This window comes from Uloborus diversus, chromosome 8 (assembly GCF_026930045.1).
Source record: "Uloborus diversus isolate 005 chromosome 8, Udiv.v.3.1, whole genome shotgun sequence".
Lineage (NCBI taxonomy): Eukaryota > Metazoa > Arthropoda > Arachnida > Araneae > Uloboridae > Uloborus > Uloborus diversus.
The window spans coordinates 16,249,468-16,264,886 of record NC_072738.1 but is presented as its reverse complement, the minus strand read 5'-3'; the positions used below and the strand labels follow the sequence as shown (position 1 = coordinate 16,264,886).

Here is a 15,419-nt window from a genome sequence, read left to right as displayed (position 1 = left end):
CTCACAGAGTAATGGTTCAGTTTTCTGCTCCTTTTTGATCTCCTTAGTCATGGTCATCAGACTTTTCAGCGTATCTTTATTTATCGGAACACCCATATTAAGGGCTTCAATGCACAACCTTGTGAAATTATCATTGACTTTGCTTTCCTTGCACAAGTTGTCCTTATTAATATCGTTAATAGTTTGGGATGCTTGGTCAGTAGTTGGTTGACCACTACCCTCGTCGGCTACGTCTGTTGAAGTGGAAGGTTTAACTACGGTTTCAGGTGATGTTGCAAAATTGTTGTGCAGAAATAACAGCAAGTTGGCCATGTCACGAATAGTTTCTGGCGTGGTCCCTGGGTTCACAGGCAGATTGTCGTTTGCAGGTAGCAACACAGAGTTCGGTATTTCAGAAGAGCCAGAATATTTGCTTAATAATGACGCGAATACGCAATGGCAGGAGTGATCAGCAGAGTTTATGGTGCAACTATGTCTACATGGCGCGAAAGAGCTTTGGATACCTGACGCAGAAGCACCTGGGCAAACAAAAGCTACATGTGGATTACAAAATGCAAAATGATTTGTGCTGCAAAGTACTGAAGAGTGGGGGCTGCAATGTGCAAAAGACAAAACGCAAGGAGGAACAAAAGAATTGGTACTGAAAGATGTCGGAGATGGTGAACTACAAGTTAAAGATCCAATTTCTCTAGTTTTAGGCTGTGATTCAGATACTGCTGCATTGTCATCAGTGGCATGAAGCGTATTGCTATGTTCAGTTTCATCAGTTTCGGTGCACATTTGCTGTGACTGTTTGAATTCCTTTGACGTGGTAGCAATTGATAGGATTTTTCCGGATTCTGCTGTGTTTTTGCAGTTCTCAAACTTTTGAGGTTTTCGAGGTTTCTTGATAATCTCACATTGAATGTCAGATTTTCTTTTCTTCTTGTGTGTGTGCTCAGCATAGCTCTCACGCGAATTTCCCGAGTCCTTCATTTCATCTTGTGCTTTTGTATTTACCGTAGCAGGACTACATTTTTCTTTTGTGTTTAGTTTCGGCTCCAATGAGGGATTCTGGTTTTTCTTAATTTCTTCTTTTGACTGAAGTTTGGTGAACTCTTTCAAATTTTTTCTATTGGCAGGTTTAAATCGATTTTGGGTGATGTTTCGCTTTATTGAGGTCATTTCTTTCTTCTCTTGGTCTAATAGAATTTTGATACACTTTCGAAGCCAAATTAAGTGCTTCGGGTATCTTTTTTCTCTGAAGTGAAGACTGATCATTAGTACATTTAAGAGAACTTTCAGAATCTAGCTTTTTGCTAACATGTTTGCTATTCTTCATTTTGCTTTGTTTGAATTCTTTGAGGTCTTTATTTCCTTTTTCTATGTCCTGAGTCTTTGATAAAGGCTTAGATATTTCAAGACGGTTGAAAATTTTATTTTCATTTGAAAACTTGAGTTTTATATCCACTGTTTAATTTTTCAATTTCCTGCTTACTCACAGGTAGTGATGGTTTGAGTCTCGGTCTTTTAATCTGCTGCAATTGAGCTCTTTCGAAATCCTCCACGGGGCTCATGGAAAGGGAATTCTTACTGTTATTAATTTCATTACTGGTACAATTATTTTTTTCAGTTGGATGTATGTTTGTAGACAATTTTCGCTTCCGGTCGCATTTATTCGACTGCAGCTTTGAAGTATTTTCGGTGTTCTCAGGAGACATGACAGAAATAAAATTTGTACTATTCTCAGCCTTGTTTGTTGATCTATTGTTCATTCTTGCGTTTTTCTGAAGATTTACGGATGATTTCGGTGTCTGAAGAGATTTCTTGGCCATTTGAGTCTGAAACAGGATTTCAGTCTTCTTAAGCTGTCTGCGAAGTTTTAAATCGCGCTTAAAATTTTTCTTAACTACATTTATTAACTTCCCGTCCCTTGTTCTCATCATTGGTGGTTGCGTCTTCCTCGTTATTCTCTTTTTAAATTTAAAGGAGAAATTTGTTTTGCAACTTTTGAGAGTGTGACTTTCAGAAAGCAAATTTGAACCAGTTCCAGCTTTGTTCTTCTCTCGGTCCAGACGTAATTTTTTTTGGAGATGATGTCTTTTTGCTTTACGAAATTTTACGTTCATGCCAGAGTTCTGAGGAGAATCGGTGAGTAGTTTTGAGCCATCCGAAGCAGATTCCTTTTCTGCACTATGTTTTTCGTCATTTTGATGTATACTGTTGGTCACTTTGAGTTTGTTGCATATTTCCTTTTCTTTTTGGTGATGATGATTCTTTTCACTTTGATGACGAGCAGGAGATATTGAGTGAACATTACCATACTTCTTTTCCATATTGGACGATTTTGGATGATTTTTTTCATTTGGATGGGAAGCAGGAGATGATAAGTGAACATTAGCATAGTACTTTTCCATACTGAACGATTTAGGGTGATTTTTTTCATCCTGGTGAGAGGTAGGAGATGATAAGTGAACATTACCATAATGCTTTTCCATATTGGTTGACAATGGATGACTATTTTCAATTTGATGAGAAGCAGAAAATGATAAGTGAATATCACCATAGTTATTTTCCATATCGGCAGCATTATTTCTCATTCCATTTAATCGTCTTTGTGTTTCACTTTTCTTTGAATCTCGTGCTAAATTTAGCCTACTCAGACGGTGGGGAGGTAATTTCAGTTTAAGTGTTTCATCTGTAGGCTCAGATGCGAAGTCTGAATCTTCATGTTTCTCAAAAGGATACGGTCCCAATTTCTGTCTCAAGACCTTAAAACTTTTCTTCCTACGAGGCAAGCTAGGCTTTTTAATAAAATTAGATAGTGAGAATTTCTTTTTCAAATATTTTTCCCTAACTTGCTTTTTTATTTTCCTCTTTCTCCGCCTTCTCAAGTTTTCCCTTTTTATTGCTGAAACGCATTTAGTTTCAGTTAGAACTTCACCTGAAGAAGTTAACTTTAGATGTTCATTCTCATCTAGACCAATATCGTTAAGTACTACTTTGCAGTTGCGCATCTTATGCATTGATCTTGTAACCCTGCGGTTTTCCCATTCAGGAACTGATGTTTCTTGAATTGAAGAATCCATGGTTCTTCCTTGATCATCATTCTCCATTTCGTTTGTGTTATTTTCTGAAGCAAGTAGTTTGACAGAAGATTCTTTCTCAGACAGTTCCTTTTTATCAGCTGTCTCAGCTTCATCACCTAGTTTAATAATTTCTATTTCGTCTTTGTTTTTCGAAAAACATCTGCTTTCGTTTCCTTTTTTCACATTAATGTCTAATTGAGTCTTGTGGGATTCATCAGAACTAGAGCTTACATACTTCACAGGAAACTCTGAGATTTCCTTGTTTAAACCACTGGTTCTTTTTAATATTTTTCTCTTTGAAACGCACGCTCCTTCACTTGCGTTTTCCATTTTATTTTGCGACTTCTGAGTTTCCCGGCTCTTAGAATTGGAACTCACTTTTTCTAATGAAAAGTTGACCCTAGCTCTTACATCGCTATTTTCTTCTATTGGAAAAACTTCTTGCTCGTCGGATTCGGATGGAACTCGGACTGAAGAAGAAGGAACTTGCTGAGCAAGAGCAGCATCACATGCATCTAAGCCTTTTTCAGCCACAGTTTGATTTTTAGCATCATTGGAAATACAAATTTCATCATGGTATTCCAAAGACGTTGAAGTAGCATCTTCAGCTCGTGGCTCGTTAGGCTTGTTGCTTGTTCTTGAAATAACATCTGCAGCAAGTTTTTCCTTCAAACGCTGAAATGAATCTGATCCGGAGGCTCTCGAACTTTTTTGTTCTAGAACAATACAACAATCATCAAAGTTGCAAGAAACTTCCTCTGCTACTTCAAAATCACTACTTTGCACCGGATTTGAGCATCTGGTTCCCTTTGAACTCTCAGAAGTGGTATTTTCACTCAAAATATCTTTTTCGGTATCTTCATCACTTGTTTCATCTCTTGTAAGATCTATTAAAACGTACTCAAATAAAACTTGGTCTTCATCAGAACCATTTTCATCGGCTACTTTTCGCATTTCATTTGCTGTTCCTTCCTTAAAACATGAAAAAGCACGACCATGTTCATTCACACCTGAAGCGCTTGCACCATCTGCAACAGCTATATCTCGAAATTCATTTTCCTCTTGCTTGTTAAAATTTGAATTTTCACTGCAGTTTTGATCCTCACTTAAAGATCTAAAAGCAGTTGCGTCATCTGAATTATTTTCTTGTTTCTTTGAAGTCACATATTCCGTACTTTTGTTTACAAAATTCTCATTAGTAACCTCAAAGCAGTCAGTAGTTGAACCCTCTCTTACAAGAGTGGGACTTATTGTTTCCTCTTTGGACGTGGAAGGGAAAAACTTTTCGTCTCTTCTGCGGTTAAACGCTTCTAAACAAGTTTCTCCCTCTTCAAGAATTGGAGAGCATTTCTCTCTCGTTTCTGACAACAGATCCCCCCTAAAGGTTTCTCTATGTTTCTTAACGTAGTCTCTACATTTCACTTTCCAATTCTTTCGCTCAAGTTTCTCCCTATTTGATTTCTTATAGCTCTCCCTAAGACTTTTGAGATTATCAGAAGATATTTCTGGAGTGAAATTACGGTTTACTAGTTCATCTCTGGAATTAGATGTTCCTTCGGTTTCAAAATTTTGTGATCCTCCTAGAGTTAAGTGTTCTTTAGATGCTGCACCGTCTGTAGAAGAACTGCTGCAGTCACTAGCTTGAACATCTCTAACTGTTTCCAATTGAGAACGCAGAGAGCTCATCTTCTTGGTGTCCTTCTGCGCAATATCGTCGTCGTTCTGTAATTCTGAAGGGCAAGTAATTTGATGTATATTTTTTCCTAAGTTTAAGAAATCATGTAGTTGCGAGCATATAGCACATAGTAAAGAATTTAACGAATCATTCGATATTTTAAGAGGTATATGATTTGCTGAACCGGTATCCGGGTCATCAGCCTCTTCTTCCTTTTCCACAGAAGCAGGAACACGCAATTGAAAAAATGCTTTAAAGGTTCGGTTATCTGAAATGCCTTCAGTGATAATTTGATTTTTCACACGGTAAAAATATGCATTGAAAAGATGAATTTCCAGGGTGTTATTCTGTTCAACTTCTGCAGAAATATCTCTTTGTGTTTCGGAACACAACGGTATCCAATTTCCTGGTAAGAATTCAATACGCACAAGTTTGACTTCTGAAGTCGTAAGTGTTGATAGCTGCGAATATGGTACCATTCGTTGTTCATCGGAATCAGTCCCTGACTGGCCACAATCTTCTGCTTCGGAAGAGGAATAATTTTGTTTTTTATGTTCAACTGCAATGGATCCACCAGTTTGCTCACGAGAACATGCTGCACATTCTTCTATGCTTTCTTCATTGTTTAAGTAGTTGTCCTGATGTCCAATACTATCTTTCACGGCTTGCATTACTTGAGTACAAGGTTCTTTTGCTTCCGCTTGCAGATCCTTCACCAAATGATCACCAGTTGTAATAGGAGTTAAAAGTTGTTCTGATAAAGTAGTCTGCTGTACACTATTATCTTTTTCGACATCAGCATCCACTATTAGAGAACAAGATGTAATTATTCTCAAGTGGGAAGGATTTTCTGAATGCTCCGCTGCTTCAAAAATAAGATTCTCTTGTACTATATCTTGCACTTCATTAGGATCATTTTCAGAATTGTTTGGGTCTGAGTACAATGTTATGTCTTCTGAACGCGAGACATCCGTTAAATAGACCAAAACTGTCTGATCTAAATATTCACTTGTAGTTCCAAAAATGGGATAATTCTCTGGTACTATATTTTGCACTTCAAACTCTTGTTCATTGGTTTCCTCAGAATACAATGTTACATCAACTGAATGTGAGACGTTCATCACAGAAACACAACTGAGTGAACACTCTTCTGAATGTCCACCTGTTGTTTCAGAAATGAGAATGTTGTCTGTTACTATATTTTGCACTGCACTTTCTTGTGCATTGTTATTATTGGTTGAATTGTTTGCCTCTGAGTACAATATTGCATCATCTAAATGTGAGTAGTCTGATAAAGAACTATAAGCTGTTTGAAGTAAGATATATGTTTCTGGTGCGTGATTTTTTACATTGTTATTTAGCTCATCTTCAACACTTGAAGTTGTCTCTGTTAGAGAACAGGCTTCGTTTATTTTCATCTGTGACTCTTTCTCTAATTGATCACCACTTGTATCCAAACAGTCGTATTGCACGGGTGGAGCATTTTCATGTACTGGTTCGACACAAGCATCTACATCATTTTGCGCCAGAAAGCACACCTTGATCATGTTTGGGTGGGAATCATGCTCTAAACTATCAGTATTACTCTCCGAAGGAACAGAATTAGCTGGTAACGTCTTATCGATACAATCTTTTTCGGTTTCAGAAGTTAATAACCTTCGTCGCGGAGGGAGTGATCGATTCACTTCTGCACTTGGGTCGCTTTCTAAACAGCTTGCAGTTTCTGATGAGGAACACTGCTCTGTTGAAATGACTTGAACAGACTGACTGACAAGAATTTCTGGTGTCAGGACAACCAGTTGATGAGAATACGGTACGACCTTTTCCGTAGGAGAAAAACTTTCTGAATCATCACTGTTTTCAGGAGGAAGTGTTGATTGCTCCAATGAAACATTTTGGACATTTTCTATGTTTTGATCTTGCGCTGGTATAGTCTGAAAGTTTAGTACTATTGTTCTTCCATCTTCAGTCAAATAGCATATCTGAGATGAAATACTTGGCATATTTCCTTCATATACTGATTCATTGTTTTCTACGTTTTCTAACTCATTACTGGGAACGATTGCATGCGGAACTGAAATATACTTCTCTGATGAATCAGTATCTCTATACTCTGTTTCAGCAACAGCAACTGGCAGTTGCTTTGGAAACAAAATTGTTTCCTCATTTAAATCATGCGTTCCAAGAGAGACAGATGCTTCAGGTGTAGTATTTTGCACATTTTCTTGATCAATTTCGAAAGGTAAGATATTTTGCTGCTCAGAGCATTGGAAAATATTTTCACGGCTTGGGTATTCCTCTGATAAAGCATTTTCCGAACAAAATTTTTTGTCAGTTCCATCAGTCAGTTTAGAAGTTTGTAAAGGACGAAGTTTTACTTCTGAGTCGTCTTCTGAACGACTTGGTGGTTTTTCGTCGTTAGAATTTTGCTTTGTTGAAAGAATTTGAATAGTATCCTTATGATCAACTTCGGTAGTCTCAGCAGCTATCTGCAAATTAGTGCTCGGTTCAGTTGTTTTCGCAGCTAAATTTTTTTCATCATCTTTCTCAAATTCTTCAGAAAAGTCAAATTTTTGCCATAAAGGATTTTTTAGCTTGGTTTCATGCTCAGCATCTTTATTTGCAAAATCATTCTTATCATTTGAAACGTACAAATTTTCACCAACACGATTGTGGGAGAACTGGAAGTGGACTTCAGTTGCTGCAATAGTATTGCCACTTTGTTTTTGAGGCACGCTATTTTCACAATGATTTGAAGCTTCATGCGTACAATTACCGAAAATAGAATTTTTAATCAAATCAGTTGACTTCAAAGGTTTACTTGTGGATGTTATATCTGTGGTGATGTGTTGTGGTGAAGTATTAAGCACAGTTCTTTCTTCATCTTCGGTGTTGAATGCAGCAGGCACTGTTGTGTTTTTGGATTCGTCGGAATTCTGGAATAATATGATATTAGAATTTTGGCGATATGGAACGCTTCCTTTACTCCGAGCTGAAGCTTCATGGGTGGAATGGACCATAGTCGAATTATTGACCAAATCTTCAGGTTCAGCGGTCGATGTCTCACCCTTCTGTAAGGTGTCCTGTGCATTGTTTTCCTTATTTTCACTGATGGCCGAAGACGCCACTGATGTGTTTTCAGATTTTTCCGAATTCCGGAACATCATAATATCAGTATTCTGGCTGTGAGACAAGCTTTTTGTGCTTTGAGTTGAAGTTTCTTGGATGGAATACTCCATAGTAGAGTTATTTTCCAAATCTTCAGAATCACTTGTCGATGTTTCATCTCTGAGTAAGGCGCCCTGCACATTGTTTTCTTTATCTTCCCTAATGGCAGCAGAAGTTGATGTGTTTTCAAGGGCCGCGATTACATTAGTCTTATTTTTCTCTATCCGGTCATTGTTGCTCGCATTGATATTTTTTTCCATAATTCTCAAATCCCTCAGTTCTTGAAAAGTACTCCTTGTTAAAGTACACTTAAATTTTCGATGGCCGCTTTTTTTGAGATTAATAATTAGCAGTTTTTTATTAGGTGTAGTTCTAGATTCCACTTTCTTGGCTCTATCTACTCCCTCATTTGACGAAGTAATTAGTATACATTTACCACGCGTAGAATTGTGCACTGGGACATAATTGAACTTCCAAATACTAAATTTTATTAACTGATAAACTGTGTTATCATCGCAGATCCATTTAATCGATAATTTATAACGTTTAAATCTTGCGGTATCCATTAAGAACTTAGTAAGATTTTCTGGATTCATTGCAGATGAATCATCAAGAGGCCGGGGTATATTTTGTTCCTTTAAAATGATATCTTTACTTAAAGGGGTGTCCTCCATTTTGAATTTTAGGGACTGTCACAAAAGGAACAAAACAATCCTTGGCATTGAATTTGAATACTCACTAGGTCTAAGAGATCAGTATACGTCACATTAAACTGGAACACTCAATACCAATATGATGTCATAGGGCGTTAGATTACATTTTGAATTATTCGGTGAAAATTTCCACGAAGCAATGCAGTTTATAATAACGGAAATGCAAATTTATGCTTGCAAATAGCTTTTAGAAGCATACATTCTATACAAATAAACATATATAGTTGGTTTGAGTTTAAGCACAAAAGTTTATTTTACTTATCAATTCTTCTTTGGTTCCACAAATACTACGAATGAACGAATCTGAAAAAGGAGAAAAAATAAATCAGTACAACATGATACAACAAAATTGATTAAGTTTTTACTTCTGACATCAAATCAAATCTGAAAGTTCTTAAATTAATATTAAATTTATTAAATATAAAAGTAGATTTTAATAACAATAAGTTAAAATAAATTTAAAAAAAAATCATTTTAATTTGGAGCGAAATCTTTTATATGAATTTCCCACTTTCATACAAATTAAAGTAACGAGAACTCTCTTCGTCTCAAATTAGTAGTTATGTTTGAACACTTATGAACTGATTATTGATACTGATGATTTTAGGGGTCGTCGATAAATGATGACGAGCTTTCAAGGGCTTGCAAAATTGTGATAGTTTGCTGCAAGGGGAGGAAGGAGGCAACAAGAAGTGTGACATCCAGTGGCGTCAATACGGCAGGCGAAGAGACGATCCACCTCGGGCGTCACCCGTCTGGGGGGTGACCCCCAAAGAGAAATTGAAAATTTTTGAAACATATTACACTAAAATACAATTTTAAGACTACAAATTCTTAAATTTTCCGGGGCAGGAAACCCGCGGACCCCTTTCTCCCCATCTTATATAATTAAAAACTGAGCATATGTACCTATGTACCTCTGTATGTATATCCAAGTTATTTCTCCCGAACGCCAATGAGTTGACCAGCAAACCAGATATCGATAGATTCATAATTTTCCCGCCTTTATGTCTGGATAAATAACATAATCCTCAGATAATGATCAGCGAAGATATCAGTTAAAAACTATCAATTATGACACTTAGATTTCGACATAAAATCCCTATTTTTCGAAGGCTTTCTTCCATTCAAATTATTATTCAGTGCTTCATCTCAACTTTCTGTAGCAATGCTTTTATAAAAAATTGTAACGTTAAAAAAATCATTGACAAAAAAATCTGTTGCCATTTTTTTTTCTTGAATATGCACAAATAAAATCCTTACTTTTGTTTGAGGCTTTTCCTGTGATCGGGGAATTTAAAATGTTTTATTTTTGGTTATTTTTCCGCAATCTTCCGCAAAGTTTTACAGATTTTTTTTTCTGTTCAAGCCTGAGTGTTGAACACGTGTTACTCGACATAACTTTTATTTTCGAGGTAGATTGTGCAAAGCCGGGTGACGCACCTAGTTTCTCTTCATGAAGTGAATGTGATACTAAGGATTAGGTTCATATTATCATTGCTTAGACCTAGCAGTAACTTTCTCTTAAACCAAAAATTAAAAAAAAAAAAAAACCCTTTAACAAAAAAGAAACGAAAAAACCCCGAAAAGATCCCCATTATATTTCATTGAGATTCAATTGATTTATTTAAGGGGCCATCAATTTGATACAATCCTTAACTTTTTTGTCCTCGCGACGGCCCAGCACATATGCGGCAAGGCAAATTACATAAAAAAGCATTCATAGTTTTAATTGCCTTTTGTACATTAATACACTCAAAGTTCCGTTATAACTCAAAAGTACTCTACAATGGTGGTAAAAAAAATTGCATCACGCACGCTTCAATGGAAAGGAATATCATCCCGACTGCATTCAACACACAGTCAAGCATCCCGTATCCCAGAAGATTTAGGGATGTATTTCTGATCAAGGAGTTGGTGGGCTTCACTTTGTGCAAGGAACAGTAAACGCTCAGTTGTATATTGGCATTTTGGAGGAGAAATTGCTTCCTACTGGCTGGGACCACTTTACTTCAGTTCCAAACGTCATTTTCCGGGATGATTCTGCTCCGTGCCATAGGGCAAAACTGGTGAGTAACAATTTAGAAACTTTTATCCTGCCATTGGACTTAAATTGACATGGTGTTAAGTCATATTTTTTTCTCTAAACTCACACGCAGGTTCAGAAATGGAAAAATGAGCAAGGGGTCAGCAGTTTACCTTGGCCCGGAAACAGCCCCGATCTACGTAAACAATTATCGGATTCCTGCTGTTAAATGTTTATTTCCTAAGTTTTACAGAATTTCGCATACATTCATCGTTAATCGGTCGACCAAAACTTCTCACATAATCCCATTGTTGTGAAAATGCGAGGGTGATGAAATTTTTTTTGAAAGCACTCTATATCTATATATTGTTCAGATTTTTATTCATCATTGAAAGTATTTTTTACAACTAAAATAAATTGTAAATATTTGCATCTCGGAACTGAAATGTTAAAATTTTATCTGCTTATGTCAAATTTTTATTACCTTTGTTTTAGGTTCACGATTAGTAATCATTTATTCATAGCATTGAGAATAAACTGCCCAATTAAATGCTCCAAAAATCAACCAGGAGTGTGTAGCCCTTTGAAAATTAGCGATGCGGGGAGAGGGGGGGCATTCCGGTGTCCCGGTTGTACATTTCAGAAGTCTGGCAAGCCTACAGTGGTGGTAAAAATTGCATCACCCGCGCCGCAAATGAGAGGAATATCATCCCGACTGCATCTAACACACAGTCAAGCAACCCGTTATCCCAGATGATTGGGGATGTATTTCTGATCAAGGAGTTGGTGGGCTTCACTTTGTGCAAAGAACACTAAACGCTCAGGTGTATATTGGCATTTTATAGGAGAAATTGTTTCCCACTATCCGGGATCACTTTGGTTCAGTTCCAAAGGTCATTTTCCGTGATGAAAAATGACGTTTGGATTGGCCCGGAAACAGCCCCGATCTACGTAAACAATTATTGGAATCCTGCTATTAATCGCAGAATTTCACATACATTCATCGTTAATGGGTCGACATAAACTTTTCACGTAATTCCATTGTTGTGAAAATGTGAGGGTGACGCAGTTTTTTTTACCAGCACTGTATTTAATGTTTGCAGGGGGGGGGGGAGGAGGCACCCCACACATTATCGCCCCGGGTGTCACCCATGCTAGATACGCCACTCGTGACATCACGCATTTTTAACAACATTTCTATGAAACATAGCGGGAAAGGCAGGACTTCCCCGAACTTAAGTTTTTGGAAACGCGGAACTTCTTCTCACTTTGCCGAATAGAACTATAAATTTTGCCAAACGATGAGAGTTTTTTCGAATGAAGCTCCATGATGAGATATGCTTAATGATGATAATCTTGCTGAATGAAGATCCAAATTTTGTCGAATGGAAGCTATAAATTTCTTCGAATAATAATAATGGGGTTGTTTCCATCAGTCAAAAGTGCTACTTTTACTCACTAAACTTGATAGAATAAGAAAAAAAAAAAAAAAAAAACGTGGAACGAAGAAAATTTTTTATTTCCAAAGCATTTAGTTTTTAAAAAATTTCTTAAAATGTCAGATTTTTCAAACAAGGCGTGGTCTTTAAGAAGGCACAAGTGATGAACTTTGGCGTGCTATCCACCGGCTCGCTGAATGTTTACGCTTGCTGTCTACCACGTTTCCCGATTACGATAATTAAGAAGTGAATTAAATATTGCGCTCTTCACTTGTTATCAATCGTATCGTTGCCAATAAATGTGAGTAAAGAAGCAAATTGTATACAATTGCGCTATGCACTAATGGCATTTCATCACTTGTGATGTCATGTGCAGAAACGTAAGAAAATGAAATTGAATCTGCGCAGCAATTAAAATAATTGTTAAAAAATATTAAACTTTGTCAAATTATCTTAAAACTGGTAAAATCCTATGTTTAAAAACATGCTCCTTAAGGGGGAAAAAAAAAATTCGGAAACGACCTCATTTTGATGAATAGAACTCCAAATTTGCCCAAATTGTCAGACAATATTTTCCGAATAAGGAAATTTAATTTTTAAAAGGTCACATTGACCTCACGTGATCACCCACCGGGGCGCCCCTGGTGGCATGTGACAAGAGGAGGCAGTAAAGGCGAGTGTGACACTTCGTAATAAAAGATGCAAGAGGGATCAAAATGTTCGGAAAAAAACCCCCCTTTTTGTAGAGTTTTATTGAATTAATGACGCGTTTTTACAGTCATGAAAAAAATTAAAGGAAAAGCAAAAACCCACCAATTATAGGAGTCACTTGGTGGAAAAGTAAGCAAATATTTTTATGATAAAACTATATGAAATGAAACATTTTCAAAGAAACTTTACTTAAAAATTTTTTTTTGAAAATAATTGAAATGCATGAATTTTTGAGGTTTTAATAGTTTAAAACTTGGAAAAAGTTAAAAAGAAACACATTTTTTTCCTTTTGAAAATGCAAACAAAAATTTGCATATTTAATCGTATCTTATGATTGTTCGCATTAACTGACAACTGTTGCACAGTTGTTCACTACATATGGCTCTTCATCATGCCAAACAGCAAACAACTCTCTGAATATGAAAATTAAAAAAATATAGCTTGCAGAAAATGTGGAATGAGTAGACGTGAAATTGCAAGGAAGGTAAACAGACATAAAACAGTAATTTATAATTTTCTGAAGAATCCAAAAGAATATGACAAGAAAAAGCGGACAGGCAGGCTTCCTACTCTAAGCTTCAGAAACGAGCAATTAATTGTCCAAGAAGCTTGCTTGAAAAAACAGAATTTTACTCAAATTAAAAGAGAAGTGAATGTACCATGCACTAGCCAAACAGTGCGTAAAGTTCTGCAAAAGAATTCCATTGTTATATATGTTAATTTACTGCCACATTCACCATTTACAATATTTCAAAAGATGCTTAGATTGGAATTCGCTAACAAACATGTTTATTTTGGGACTCGATGGAAAGATGTTGTATAGTTGCTGATGGAAAAAAAGCTTTAATTTGGACGGACCAGATGGTTTTCACCATAACTGGTATGATTTGCGAAAAGAAACCTTATTTTTCAAAGGACAATTGAGGCAGTGAGAAGCAAAGGGATGTAAAAGGACATTTTCAAGTTTTGAGTAAAACGCATTTAAAGATAACATCTTAGGTAGACTTTCATTGAATTTTTTTTCCAGATCATGCTGTATAGCAGCAACTACCAGGGCTACTAGCACCATCTCTGGACGAGCAAATTAACATAGCATACTGGCGAGAAATTCATCATCTATTATTTATCTATATATATAAAAATGGACTTTGGTAAATTTGTTCCCTAAGATCTCAGTAACTACCCGGCAGATTTGGCTGAAACTTTCACCGTTTGTTCTTTTTGGTACTGGGGAGGTTTGTAGACCAGTTCGATAAAAATCCGATTAATAGTTCCTTTTTTATTCTAGTTTGTCCAAATTTTCGCATAAATGTCCCAATATGACGGTTAAGAAATACGTGCACGTATTAAAATTATGTGTCCATCGAAATCGCTTATTTTTCTGCTGAGGATGGCATCTGTTAGAAAGTTCTAAGTTGTATGAAAAACGAGTTATGGGCTTTTTTTGTTCCATGTTCGAAGGCTTCCCTCAACCCAATTTATTATTTAGTGTATCATCTCAACTCCCAGTTCATAGTTAGAATTGTTGAACGTGTTTCGTCTGACTGTTTGAGGCTTTTCTCAAGTCAAATCTTAAAGTAACCTTTTTTCCCCAAGATTGGCTAATAATAACTATAAATTTGGTTGATTATTTTCCATTTAAACGGAACTTTAGTGTAATTAATGTTTTTTTTTTATTATTTGTGCTGATTATCCAATTTAACAGCAGAAACTTCGCCAAAATTTATGCAGAAAGATTTCAGTAGCGGATGCATTTGGCAGTTTTTTCGAATGTCACGGTTTTTGAACAAAATGACCACAATTGAACCACCATGTAAACAAAATATCGTCAATCAAAGAATCTTTAAAAACTTTTTTCACTGTAAAATAATCCAGCAATTAAATTAGGCAAATCCATAAACAGCACAAAAACTTCCATTAATGTGACTTTGTGCACAAATTCAAACCATCGCCAAATTTTACTACTTATTTTAGAAACATTACGGATGAAATTGTTTAGCGCCATTTTATGGTGACCAAAGCATATGGAGACAATATCTCTTTAACAAAAATTAGTAACATACTGTTTTATACAGTAAGGAGGGAGAGCATTATCCAAGGTATCCCAAAGCGATTCCTGCAAATTCGGTAATATTTTAAATCGCACCTAGAACCCACAATAACTAAGATTTTCCAAAATAACTAAAGCAAGTTTAAGGGGATCACGTGCGCGCGGCTACATTTTTTTTTAAACAGTTCGTTCTTCAATAGACATACAGAGAAGGTAAGACTCAATGTTAAAAAAAAAGTATTAACTGATAAATCTTTTTAAACATGTGAAGTTTAATTTCATATTTCGGAAATTCTTCAAATTTGTATACGCTTAAATTTCGTGTTTTCGTTTCTAAATGAATACTATTTTGCTCTTTTTACTTACTGCTACTTTAGTTTTATGAGTAAGGGAGAAGCTAGATTTTAAGTCACGTCAAAAGAGTGTGTTTAAGTTCTTTCATTTAAAACAGAAAACAAATGCAAGTAACGATTGTTTCTGATAATTATTGCTAACCCAGGCAACGCCGGGTAATTTTGCTAGTAAATATATAAAGGTGAACCTTATGAACCTTTATTTTTCTACTACGG

The 15,419-nt window shown here is 36.1% G+C and overlaps 1 protein-coding gene across 1 annotated transcript; it reads right to left on the bottom strand.

Annotated features, from left to right (window-relative positions):
- Positions 1 to 458: 458 nt before the first annotated feature.
- On the bottom strand, positions 459 to 8,171 carry LOC129227941 (serine-rich adhesin for platelets-like). The gene is made up of 4 exons (XM_054862564.1): positions 6,797 to 8,171; positions 2,919 to 4,798; positions 2,103 to 2,426; positions 459 to 518 (listed from the first exon to the last, which is right to left on the bottom strand). The coding sequence occupies exons 1-4, from the start codon at positions 8,169 to 8,171 to the stop codon at positions 459 to 461; spliced, it is 3,639 nt and encodes a 1,212-aa protein (XP_054718539.1).
- Between the last annotated feature and the right edge of the window lie 7,248 nt (positions 8,172 to 15,419).